The 13,791-nt window shown below is 40.5% G+C and overlaps 1 protein-coding gene across 1 annotated transcript in view; it reads left to right on the top strand.

The window, feature by feature from the left end:
• LOC117655647 (uncharacterized) overlaps nucleotides 1-13,791 on the top strand; it is a 47,465-nt gene extending 33,674 nt beyond the window's left edge. Inside the window, exons 15-19 of the mRNA XM_060694515.2 lie at nucleotides 5,853-5,967; nucleotides 6,984-7,121; nucleotides 8,700-8,866; nucleotides 10,059-10,150; nucleotides 12,978-13,791. Of these exons, the coding sequence (XP_060550498.2) occupies nucleotides 5,853-5,967; nucleotides 6,984-7,121; nucleotides 8,700-8,866; nucleotides 10,059-10,150; nucleotides 12,978-13,173 (708 nt within the window). The 3' untranslated portion in view covers nucleotides 13,174-13,791. The remainder of the gene's footprint in view (nucleotides 1-5,852; nucleotides 5,968-6,983; nucleotides 7,122-8,699; nucleotides 8,867-10,058; nucleotides 10,151-12,977) is intronic.

The raw sequence follows: 13,791 nt of genomic DNA, 5'->3' as shown, positions 1-13,791 counted from the left end.
AGGGTTTTGGCAGATGAAATATGGAGGCTGAAGGCACTTGTGTCATCCAATTTCAGCCTGCTGTAATTTCTTCCCAAAACAAAAAGATCCAGCAAATATTGGCCCTGCTAACTCTGACAGATGTTGGGGTAGAGCACATGCAGCCTCTAGCAGTGGTGAAATATAAAATTTGTTATTACTAGTTCTTTGGGCATGGCTTGGGGGGGGGGTAATGAGATTGAGTGGGCATGGCCAACTTTTTTTTTTTTTTAACTTTTAAAACCATTTTTTCTACAACCTCTTCGGCCGAAGAGGTTGTAGAAAAAATGCTTTTAAAAATAAAAAAAAAAAGCCTCTGATGATTGCGCGGCTCAGCTGGGCATGAGGGGGGCAGGGATTTTTGCTACCCGTTCTCCGAACCACCCGCCTCCATCGCTACCGGATCATGTGATCCGGTCTGAACCGGGAGCATTTCACCCTGGCCTCTAGTCTTTCTTGTGTACCCTTCTTCTAAATAAACAAAGAGTTGAAAAGATATATTATGCATTGTGTTACCCTGGAGATTGAATCACATCTACATTTTATCATTAGCTACATTTTTATTTATTTCTGTCTCATTCAAAGATTTTAGGGTGGTAGAAATGATGTTTCCTAGTTCCAGGTTTGTTTTCCTTCTGGAAAATCCCCATGCTGTGCCCCTGTGAATCATTACCCTCAAGGCTGGCCCAGGTAATCTGTAATTCTAGGCATTTTTGCCTAGAGTGGATTTGTTCTTCTGAGCTTATGATGGACTGTTGAAAGCCACTTTTTCAATTCTGAGGCCTCCACCCGCAATTCCTTCCAGATGTTGATTTCTAATACGTGCCTACCTGTGGAGATACAAGTAATCATGACTTCACTTGATGAGTGAGGCATATTTTAGGACTCTAATGGAAGAGGCAATTAAGAGCGATTCAGATGCAACTCCACCCTTTTCCCCCATGAATGAAAACAGTTGGGAAAAAATTGCTAAGACCCTGCCCTTAACAGCTGATCATATTTTCTTAAGAAAGCATTATGCATGTCAGTAAATCACTTATTGCTAGACCTTTAAGAAATTAAAAATTCATTTTGGAAAGGAAAAACAGCGATCATTCTTCCCACCGCATCACCACACTCTTGAGATTGCTTTACCCCAAAGAAATGGTTGTTTTGATTATATGCCAACAGATTATTGTTGACTCTTAGCAACTACATAGATTTTTTTTTCTTCATGATGATCTGTTGCTAACCTGGTCCTTAAGTTCTTCCAATAGTGCTTCCATCACAATTATACCTATCTACTTTGCTGCTATCCCAAAGGTGTTTTTTCCAAAGGCAACTGGACTTCGCTTTTCTTGAAGACATTTCACTTCTCATCCAGGAAGCAAAACATCTTCAAGGAAAAACAAAGTCCAGATGCCTTTTGAAAAAACACCTTTGGGACAACTGTAACCTGGATGATTGAGAATCTCCATAGACATTTGACTTGCTCCTAGTCATCCTATTCCTTTTTTTTCCCCCTTCCAGTTTTCCAGCCTTTCCCCATAGAGCTGATCTTCATCATATGTCTGAAGTAGGATAATTTGAACTTGATCGTTTGTGCCTTGAGTGAAAACATCAAGAAAACATAGAATTGTTCGATGATTTATTGGTTTTTCATTATTTTCCAGAGTCTTCTCCAATACCAGAGTACAAAAGCATTAAACCAAAGAAATGAAGGTGGGGAGAGAGAAATAACCATTAAGTGATATATTTTTTCTTATACAATAACAAAAAAAATTCCTCAAAAGTTTTGTCGTCCTCAACCACACAAGCACTAGGCTGTGTTACCTTTTGTTCCTTTAAGCCAAGATTTGAAATACAAGTGAGTTGCAAGGCAGGCAGGAAAACCTACCTCAAAAGTGGGTTTGTGTCTGTGTAATGCAATTTTGTCCCTGTGAATTCCACTCTGACATGAGCTGCCAGTTTTGACAGGATGTTTTCTGAGAATCAACACCTCAGTTTTCTCAAATTTTAACGCAGAAACAAAGACTGTCAGATGATCGCTAAACGAAACTTAAGTCATTAAAAAGAAAAAAAAAAGAAAGGGAACCCCCCACCCCACCCCAGCTGTAAGACTGGCAGTGCATAGCAGAGCCTTGTCTATTTTTGCACTGTCACATTGCTCAGTTAGTTAAGACTCTCCTTGATCAAGGTTAGACCTCTGTCACCAGCTGCTTACTCAAACATGACTAATGCAATATATCGAGCAAAATGTGCAGCTTGATTTGCGGCCTTAGCTCACTCATTTGCATGTTTTAGACCAGGGGTCCTCAAACTTTTTAAACAGGGGGCCGATTCACAGTCCCTCAGACTTTTGGGGGGGGCGTGGCTAGGTGGTCATGTGGCTGGGTGGGCGTGGCCAATTTAACAGTCCAATTTTTTGCCTTTCTCCTTCCTAAGATCCCGTTTAAATTGTTTTCAAAGACTTTTAATTTAAAGCAGTACTTTACAAGCCTAGAGCTGCTTTTCAAGGCAGCACCACCCCCTCCCCTATTCAAGCACCGGCCCTGATTCATATGGCTGTGAAAAAGACTTCTAATTTAAAGCAGTATTTTACAAGGCCAGAGCTGCTTTTCAAGGCAGCACCAGCGAGATCACCTCTCAGCTGGCCCTCAGCTGGCCTTTCAGCTGGCTCACTGGAAGATAAGGCCCACGGTGAGGGGCGGGGCTTAATCACACCACTCCGTGGGCCAGATACTTTGCATTGGTGGGCCGTATCCGGCCCGCAGGCTGTAATTTGAGAATGCCTGTTTTAGACTGTATGGAAGCCAGCAAAGTTTACATCTGAGCAAACATACAAAGTGATTCCAGTGCACAGGTTATGTTATGCAGATATGGATTGTAGCATATGTGGTATTTAGCCAGTTCAGACCGGTTCAAGCGAACCGGTAGCGGCGACTGCCCAGATGTAATGCTGTCCTATTTAGCCACGTTTTCAAGGTGGGGCACATCCATGGAAGGTGCGCGTGTGAGCAAAGCACACGCACAGAAGGCCGAGTGCATGTTCAGAAGGTGTACGGGGTGAACCGGTGGCAACAATATGTGAAACCCACCCCTGGATTGTAGAAATGCTGCGAAGAAGCACTGCTCTTTGGCTAGATCACATTGAAGGAGATGGAAATTGTCATTAGAAAGGACGAGTTAGGCCACTTGGTTTTGGACTACAAATCCCAGAGTCTGAATGTCAAGTGTAAACATAGGATGACATCTGATATAAGGCAATTTCACACACACTCTTCTTTTTCTTCCTAACACGCTTCTGACAGACAGATGGTGTGGGAGTTAATTCTCAAGCAGTCAGAGAAAGACAACACAATGATAGATCAGACTATTTTCTGTTGAAGGAACAGATGCAGTTTTCCTCTTCCCAAAGTGAAAGCCAAGTGCACAAGGCAGCCAAAGAAGAGGGCACAAACGGGCTTGGTAGTAATTCCATCCGTAGGATTTGTGCTTGAAACACTAGTTGCCCAAACTCTTTCATTAAGATTCTAGCTTTTCGATAATAAGAACTACTGATTGGGAATTTTAGGATTCTGGTGTGCTTGCTTGGTTCCAGTTCTTACATGCTGAACATTGACAGATGGGTAGGTGTTGCTGTTATATACCAGAAAAACATACATCTTGTTAGCTTGAAACCTTGGTACTTATTTTTATTCCATGTGAAGTAGATTTTCCATTGCAGTGAAAGCTGCTACTTTTCAACTTAAATATAGCCTACTTGAAAGCTGCTTTGCAGGTGACTTTTTTTTTTATGCCTGGAGATTGTTTTGCCAATCCTAGAACATTCTGTCTGAGAGATAAGAGACATACCATATTTTTCGGAGTATAAAACGCACCTTTTTCCCCCTAAAAGGGGGTGAAAATTTAGGTATTTATACACCGAATGTAGCCCCGCCCACCCACTGGCCCTCACTCTTTGGCCTCTGCCTCCCAGCAGTTTACCTCCTTGCAGCAAGCAGCAAGAAGAAACAGCTCATTTCAGCTTCAGCACAGCCTAATTAGCACAAGTTGATTGGATGGCCTCCTGACTCTCAGCTGTTTTTATCTAAGCTGTTTTGCGCGGGCCTCTGCTGCTTGCTGCAAGGAGATAAATTGCTGGGAGCAGATTTTTTTTTCTTGTGCTAATCAAGCTGTGCTGGAAATGAAAATGAAAGTAAAGCAGGCTGTTTGCTGCAATGAGGCAAAATTGCTGGGAGGCAAAGGCAGATTTCTTTTTCTTGTTTTCCTCACCAAAAAAGGTAGGTGCGTCTTATAGTCCAGAGCGTCTTATACTCCGAAAAATATGGTATGTACATCCTCCTATACTGAAACAGCAGAAGTGTAGTAGCTATGTTCACAAGGTGAGTTGTAACATCAACCAACCAATAACCCAGCAAAACTGAAAGAATATGTATTATGCCAGTGTTTTAAAATCTTGGCAACTCTAAGATGTGTGGACTTCAACTCCCAGAATTCTCCAATCAGCTATGTCTGGGAGTTGAAGTCCACACATTTTAGAGCTGCCAAGATTGGGCAACACCGGTCTATACAAAGTTTGCTGTCTTACTACTATGCAATTAGTTGTTACTATTGTATTTCCCTGCAATATTTAATTGGTTATTTGGCAACTGGTGAAATTGGTTTGAGTTCTGTCAGCTTATCTTTGTAGCCAAAGTGGTAGCAAGAACAAACCTGTAAGCAAAGAGAGCCCAGTAAGCAAAGAGACCTGTAAGCAAAGAGAGCCCATCTGATAGGTAGATGTGTTAAGGATAGGTGAAGCAAGAAGAAGGTCTCTGGATGTACTCTGAGGATTGCCCCCCCCCATTTCTTCCTGTATTCTTTCTTTGCCCTGTTGCCTGTCAGTCAAACTATTGGGGGGCACACAATATTGGTTTTTCAATAGACCCATGGACCCTATTCAGAAAGAGCTCAAATGGCAGGTTACCAATATGGAGCAACTCTAAATTAGTAATCTGTCACTAGTGATCTAACAATTTGAAAGTTATCTAAAACCTCTGTTCCAGATACTAGTCCAGATTCACTCAAGTCTTCTCTGATATACTTTTAAGAAGTATGCAATTTTTGTCTTCATCAATTGGTGATGCTGAGTGAAAGCAGAAACAAAGACAGTGTAATCCACAAACTTCTTGTAAGCTTCATTACCAAAGGAGATCAATTCAGATTCCTGGTACAAATTATTCAGGCATACTTTTCAGACCCCTTCAAGGACTTGAGGAATGCATATTAATTTGGCCACAAGGAAGAGAGTTGCACACTCTGATTGTCAACTTTAATTCATTCAGACAGTAGTAAATTTGTGGGATAATAAAAAATACTAGCACATGGAGAGGAGAAATGTAAACATGAGAATATGGCATTATATGAGCTAAACAGTATGGGAGATCCCAGGGCTGTAGGTTAGATGAAGATGTTAAGCAACATCCTAGAACAGGGGTCTCCAATCTTGGCAACGTTAAGACTTGTGGACTTCAACTCCCAGAATTCCTCAGCCAGCTTTGCTGAAGTCCACAAGTCTTAAAGTTGCCAAGGTTGGAGACCCCTGTCCTAGAAGACAGCAGCAAACTAATTCTACATTACTGGGGAAACTCTAAATTGAGCTCAATGCAAAGGAGACTTCACCTTCATTTCTTCGCCTTCATGCAAGTAACAATATTGATTTAGGATAACGCTCCCTCCAAAGAACCTACTAGATAGATTATCTTGCTCAAATGGGACATGGCCAATCTACAAAATTCATATCCTGCTTTTGTCACATTCATAGATTCTACCTGGTTTTCCCATTGCCAACTGTCTCCTGCTATTCCCTTCAGGTGTCACAGTTCAAGGAGAACCTGTGCTTGGCTCCAATAATATGCCTTGATGGGAATGTGCCAGTTTCTACCATTGAGTACATCTGTCAGATTGCCAGAGAACATCACTTAGCAGGTAAGAAGAAACATGATGGTACAGGCATGAAACATAGTCTCGTCCCTCTACTTTTTTAACGGTTATCATTACAAAGGAGCAGAATCTGGGTGCTCCAATGCAGCTTCCAGAGCCCCCCAAATGACGCTATTTAAAATGTCATTTCATGGAGGCTGACATAATTAATCTCCCATCTGAACTATATTGTTACTTCCTTCTAGAACAGGGGTGTCAAACTCCCATCTTCATGGCATCATCACATGACGTATTGCGATATTTTCCCCTTCGCTAAACTGGGTGTGGGTGTGGCCAGCGCGAGATGCAACCAGCCCAGGGGCCGTGAGTTTGACAGCCCTGTTCTAGACAATAGTATTCCTTTTTGCCCTTACTATTGATTGGTGGATTTTGATAGTTATTTGCTCTGCATTTGAGACTTTCATGCTTGTTAAACCTGCTTTTACAGGAAGAAGCTTCAGAATCTGTCCAAGGCATTTTGGCATTGGATAACCCAGTGCTTGAAGTAGAGTTGGATGTGGTTCCAACAATTTTGGTCACAGTGTCTGAGCTTTCATTTTTATTGTGAAATGTATCTATAGCATTTATATTATCATTACCTGTAATCTGTCTTTTTTTTATTATTCTAATATTCAGCCAGTATTAGACAGCTAAGAAATATATTAGTTTGTTCACAGATGAAGGGAGAAATGTTTGGATCAAACTTAACATCCAAAACAGAACTCAACAGAGAAGAAAGTAGTTTTGTGCTAATCGGACAATTAGCCAGATAGGTGCATCTTATCCAGGCAAATTGATTTCAGCCTAATCCTTTTGAATGATCAGAACATAAGAAGCATCTCTGACTAAAACTTCAAAGTTGTGTTTAATCCAGTGGCCAACCAAATTATCTTTCTTTTCTTTTCTTTTCTTTTTTTGCACTGTTGACGTTTTAACAAAAAAGCAAAGATAGAAGCGTTTTGACTAAATAGGATGCTTTATATTTGTCAGAATCACTGACCAAATGCAATGTTTTTTTCAAGTGTACTATGAACCTACAGATGTGAACAAAGCTCCAAAGCCTTTTCTTTCAGAAAGTTGGAGAAATCTGACCTGCATATCTCCCAACCTTCGGGAACTCATAGCCATCAGTCAGACCCTGGGAAATCCTGTGCCAACAGGTGAGGCACACTTGGGAATGACAGTAACAAAGAAGTATTTCTAATTTACAGCTTGGAAATATTAAATTTATATTATTCATTATCAGCCCCTGGTTAACAATTCAATACCATCTTTCTGCTTGAGAGGGGCTCCCCAAAGTCTTTGTCGCTAGTGAGAAAATTTTAGAGATAACGAAGATGGTTTCTGGAACTTTAAATCTTTAAAACATGGAGTGTATCATTGAGCTATGTTTCCCTTTGAGCCGTGGTGGCGCAATGGTTAGAATGCAGTACTGCAGGCTATTTCTGCTGACTGCCGGCTGCCTGCAATCTCACTAGGCTCAAGGTTGACTCAGCCTTCCATCCTTCCAAGGTCAGAAAATGAGGACTGAGATTGTTGGGGGCAATATACTGACTCTGTAAACCGCTTAGAGAGGGCTATAAAGCACTGTGAAGCGGTATATAAGTCTTCAAACCCATAAATCACAAGTTCATATTTTTTTCAGCAAAAAGTTTATAAGGGATTTTCCTTTCACTGATAGTTGCTGATCTAATCAAACAAGTTAATACTACATTTCTGCTAGTTCTGTCATCTTCATCAGCCATTCCTCTTTTGTGGGTGTTTCAGAGTTGTAATTACAATTTCTGGTAATCACAGCAATCATAATCTTAACTATAAAATATTCTACTTAAATAAGTGAATAAACAAAACAAAAAGAAAAAGTTAAAGAAAAACTAATGCTCTCAATTAGTCAAAGCCACAGATTCCTTATTTTCCTGCCTTCTTAAACTGTTAACACAAGGAAAGAAGAAAAAAAGGGAATAAAAAAAATATTTCAACTTTCATGGATTACCTATGTTTGAAATATACCAAAGTGACCAGCCAGGCTAGTAAATTATTTTTCAGTGGTCTATTGTAAATTTTCCATTGTAATCTGATATCAGCCTTCTTTTGTTTGAGATAACTGGCAGCCACTCTCTGATATTAGAATGTCTTCATGTCTCTATCCAGGGCTTAACTAAAATGCATGATATGGGGGATAAAAAGTCTATCCCAATAGATGTATTCAGTTAAACAATTTACTCCTTTTTACCACTCCTGGGAGTCAATCTGGAAATATCATTGATTTTTTTTGCCATTGTATTCCAAGACAATTTCCTTCCTTTTATTGTGTTCAGACCTCTGAAAGAATTCCACCATGACAGGATTTGAACTTCCAAAGGATTTAAACGCAGCACATAGAAAGCTCTAATAGGACACTTCATGGTGGGGGAGGGGGGGATTACTATAGCAACTACAAATTAACCTTAATACCCTTTGTCCATAGATTATTTGGAGCCAGTCATATATTTGCACTCCAATTTATCTCAAAGATTTGTTATTGTGAAGATAATTACCATTCAGATATAGTTATTGATATACTTCCTTCTACCATTCATTCCCATATTTCTTTTGAAATGGAAATTTAGTAAATAATTAATTCTAATTTCTAGTTCCTCTTAGTGATATTGAAAAACCACAAGTGAATGGTCTGATTATGAATTCAATCCTATCTGACTGGGTTTCACTCTTTAACATTTCTGGAATGGAACCTACAGATATGCCATCAAAGACGGAGGACATTATCAAGACTGCTATTGCTCTAGCTTATCCTTTATTGAGAGGACTACATTGTGTGGTCGTAACTCTTGGTCAACATGGAGTCCTGCTGTGTGGCCGAAGCAAGGGTGGAAGTGTCTCTCTGCACCCTGAAACATGCTATGAGGTAAAAACAGATGGGAAAAACAGATGGGAAAATGGTGAAACTAGCATTTTCTTTGAAATGCTACAGCTATAGGGACTTATAAATGATTAGTTTCCCAATATATAGAATAATTGGGAGAATGCCCTATGATGGGTTGGAATGTGACTGTGATTCTTTCTTCTTGTTCTTAGCATTGTGCATTTGACACTGGTGAAGGTAATTATATATCATCTGCTAGATGCTTTTGAGGGATTGGATAGTAGAAAGGGTAACTGATAGAATGGCAATATGGAAATGCCTTTAGGTACTTGTTACGGATAAAGAAATGAAACTACAAAGGCAAAGGAAAAATTTTAGAATACTAGTCCCTCTTTGGATTTGAGAGTTCAGAAGACCATGCAGAAATCTTCCCTTTAATAGTGAGGACTTGCCTTTGAAAGACCAGACATGTAAGAATTCTTCTTCTCTGGTGATATTGTAATACTAACTAGAGCATACAAAACATTTGCTAGACCAATTCTCGAATACAGCTCATCTGTCTGTAAACTGCTCCAAATTCGATTGCAGAAAATATGACTTCAGTAACAGAGTGGTCAATGCCTGGAATGCACTACCTGACTCTGTAGTTTCTTCTCCAAACCCCCAAAACTTTAACCTTAAACTGTCTACTGTTGACCTCACCCCATTCCTAAGAGGTCTGTAAGGGGTGTGCATAAACGCACCAGCGTGCCTACCGTCCCTGTCCTAATATTCCTTTTTACTCTTACTCTTTTCACGTATTCAAATTATGTTTATACTTTTACCTGTTATATATGCTTGACAAATAAATAAATAAATAATAATAATAAATTTCTGAAAATGAAAAAGTCCATTCTCATCATTTTTAAATTATGGATTTGTGCTTGTAAACATAAAAACAGAGACTCGATTATGGGGAATAGTGCCTCTTCTCATGGGTCCTTCCTTTTCAACTGTTGATTATAGTCAATTTTCCTGCTCAGTTCCCCTGTAATACTTGAGGGCTATGAGTTCAATTCACATCACGATCACTTTTCTCCAATCAGGCCTGATTAAGTGAGTAAGGAAATTCTCCTCTTGTGTCATGTTCACCTTTAGCTATCCAGAACGTTAGTATTTATCAGAGAAGAGCAGGAAGGCACCTTATAGTTGTCTCCAGGCCCAGCTCCTTGAATTCTCCCATTTAATTTTACAGAATGCTACTACAGAGGAATTACGTGCTGTTCATTACCCAGCACTCCCTGTCCCCACCGAAGAGATAGTGAATGTCTCTGGAGCTGGTGATAGGTACTGTATATACTGCTAATTGTTCATTGAATGTGTGCCATGGCTGTACAGTGTTCCACCTCCCTCTGTTAGATCTTTGAAACTTAGGTTGCTATGACAACATAACAGTGCACGCAGCTATGCCACATTGCTAAGGAAAGTCCTTAGCCCAAATATTTATTTGGACATGATGAGAGACAGAGAGCTTGTTGTAAGCTGTCACTTTTCTGTATTGTTGTGAAAGAAAAATACATGGAGTTATATTTTATGGTTACATTGTGGGAAGATAATTGAAGCTTTGCTCCAGATGCCTGGAGACACAACTGTTGTAAAAAGACCACAAAACTTTTTAGGATGTGTTCCCCAAGAGCATCAGGTATTTTTATTAATGTAGAGGGCAATTCTGGGCTGCCCAATTCAAGTCCATTTCATGTACTGAATATTCTTATTATTGATAATGTGACTCAGTACACAAGTTATGTATATATTTTGTATTAACCTATTCATATTTTTGGCACTAAGTTACCCAAATTGCTAGAAAATGTAATATATCTCATTGCAAGAAAAGCCAATAGAGACCACGTAAGAAAGTACTCCTGGCTCTGTACATTTCTTCCTTGTCCACTAGTGACAGAAACAACTATCTGTTATATGTCCCATTTACTGTGACATGAAGATGCCTTGAGAAATATTTTAAAGGTACATCTCCTTGCTACATTGCCTCCATCTCATCCTCAGCCCATGGTAAAGAGAATCTGAAGCTGCCTTAGCTCTATTGTTAAACTAATTTCCCCTTTTGCCATGACAAATCATGTCCACGATCTCACTGAAGTGGTTGATCACATGCTCAAGGTTTGGGAATTGTCCAGCTGCAATTGACAACTTATTTGCTTAATTATATTTGGGCAATGCTCTGAGTTAGCACTACAGCCCTCTCTAAGCAGTTTACAGAGTCAGGATCAGAGGTGATATTCAGCAGGTTCTGACCAGTTCTGGAGAACCGGTAACAGAAATTTTGAGTAGTTCGGAGAACCGGTAAATACCACCTCTGACTGGCCCCACCCCCAACTATTCTCTGCCTCCCGAATCTCAGCTGATTGGGAGGAAATGGAGATTTTGCAGAAACCTTCCCCTGGAGTGAGGAGGGAATGGAGATTTTACAGTATCCTTCCCCTGCCATGCCCACCAAGCCATGCCATGCCTACCAAGCCACGCCCACAGAACCGGTAGTAAAAAAAATGTTAAATCCCACTACTGGTTAGCATATTGCCCCCAACAATCTGGGTCCTCATTTTATCAACCTTGAAAGAATGGAAGTTAAGTCAACCTCGAGCTCCATCAGGATCGAACTCCTGGCTGTAGGCAGAATTAGCCTGGAATATTGCATTCTAACCACTGTGCCACCATATCTCTCCTCTGTCTCCATTTCAAAACCATCAACTGACTTGTTCAGAGTGGACCAATCAGAGAGATTTTTTCCCCCCTGTTCCTTTGTTTTGGGAATAATTGTGAGACAATCCCATTAAAAAAATATTCTGGCTGACTGGTTGGTGGGGTAGAGGAGGGACACATGATAAAGCACAAGGGAATTCTTTCTCACTGTGTGAAAACTCTGGGTAAATTTTTGTGTTCGTTGTGTTTCTGATGGTAGAGTATCAAATTCCTTTAAAAAAAAAAATCTGTTAATAACTAGTGACAGAATTTCCTATCAACTTTCTTAACGATTGGTGGATAAGGGTCTACATTGAATAGAGTAGAATAGAATAGAATAACAGAGTTGGAAGGGACCTTTGAGGTCTTCTAGTCCAACCCCCTGGCCAGGCAGGAAACCCTACACCACTTCAGACAAACGGTTATCCAACATCTTCTTAAAAACTTCCAGTGTTGGAACATTCACAACTTCTGGAGGCAAGTTGTTCCACTGATTAATTGCTCTCACTGTCAGGAAATTTCTCCTTAGTTCTCAGTTGCTTCTCTCCTTGATTATTTTCCACCCATTGCTTCTTGTCCTGCCCTCAGGTGCTTTGGAGGATAGTTTGACTCCCTCTTCTTTGTGGCAGCCCCTGAGATATTGGAACACTGCCCTCATGTCTTCCATTGGATCCGTTCAAGCAAAATTTCATCAGGCTTTGGTCTGCAATGCTTTGTTTGGGATTTTTACCCAGAAAAGAATTGAAATTGGTAACCAGCTGGCATTTTCCACTCTGCAATTTTATTGCTGGCTGCAGGAGCTCACATGCCCTGCTCCTAATGTCTGACTATGGTTGAGAATAAGGGTGTCATCTTGTTACTTGGAAGGCATTGAAAAGCAGTGGTCCTCCACATCTTCCTAAATTGTAATTCCCGGCATGCACTTAGTTGCTCGGTGAGCAGAGACACCTTCCATATGTAGCTGTGATATTGTCAATGCCCCTCCGGACTCCTTGAGAAATTGAGTTGAAAAAATTCAGTTCCTCTTGTAGTGTTTTGCAAAAAATTTTTTTGCAGTGTTCCGAATCTGTGGACCAGTTGGCTTCTAACAGATAGAAACTCCTGCTTCTGCTTGCCAACATGAGTTTTCCCCTTTGCAAGTCAAAAGTCCACATCCTCCATTGTTGTCCCAAGGGGAAGTTTTGCCATCTCCTTCCCCATTCCACCAGAGTTATTGGTCAGGAAATGAGACAGTAGGAGCATGCATGGTTCTTGCTGGGTACAATTTTTTTGGGTGCTGCTGGTATATGCTGTGAAGTTACTTCAGAGAGTAGGGAGGGATAAGGGTGGTGAAAATGTTCTTAATGCTCATATTCCATGCTTATCCCTAACCTAGTTTATGGTCTAGTTCAGCTCACAATGTCTCTTTTCTTTGCAGCTTAATGGCTGGAATCATCGCTGGGCTGCTTGCTGGGGAAGACACAGATAACTGCGTCCGGATGGGCCTCCTCTCAGCCAGTCTTTCCCTCCGCTCTTATGAGCCTGTTTCTCCATTGATCAACAGCACCAGTGTGAGCTTGGCAAGGCTCAAGGCTCAGAGATGGCCTGTGGCCAAGATTTGGAAGTTGTCTTAATTGGAATTTCTTCCGTTTCTCCTTCAGTCTTCATAGGTAGAGGGGAAAAAATAGTGCCTGAATCTCCCTATGCTGCATTCTATATTATTCTAACTCTGTTTACTATGTGTCATGCCCCAGCATATAATTTTTATATATGCTGCTGTTGCTCTCTAGCTCCATCTAGTGGCCAGAGGACAAATACCAATCTATATTGTTCTGAAGCTGACCCAACCCCTTTACCTATCAGCCCGCACTCTCAAAGCAAGTGCACATTGGGAAGCCAGACTCCATTTTCCTTTAGCATTTGGAGGATGCAGAAACACAAAGAAAAGTCCATCTTAATCTGTGGCACATGTTCATCCAAGGACAAACCCACATCCCACACACAGAGCATCGCTGTTTCATCATATCCTGTTCTTTCAATAAAGCATCCAGCTCTGCGCACACGGTCTGTTTTGTTGGAGGATAGGTGGGTTTAGCTGCAGGTTGAGATGCACACAGACTAACGTGTAGCGAGGACAGAACACGATGTACTAATAAAAGTTTTTTTTTAAATTCTACAGAAAAGCTCATCCTAAACTTTGTACACACACACCAAAAATAAATAAATAAATAAATAAATAAATTTACACTTGA

The sequence above is a fragment of the Pantherophis guttatus genome, chromosome 7 (genome assembly GCF_059756535.1).
Source record: "Pantherophis guttatus breed Tessera chromosome 7, ASM5975653v1, whole genome shotgun sequence".
NCBI classification, from domain to species: Eukaryota; Metazoa; Chordata; class Lepidosauria; order Squamata; family Colubridae; genus Pantherophis; species Pantherophis guttatus.
The sequence above is the reverse complement of the archived record's forward strand: the minus strand, read 5'-3'. Positions and strand labels throughout refer to the sequence as shown.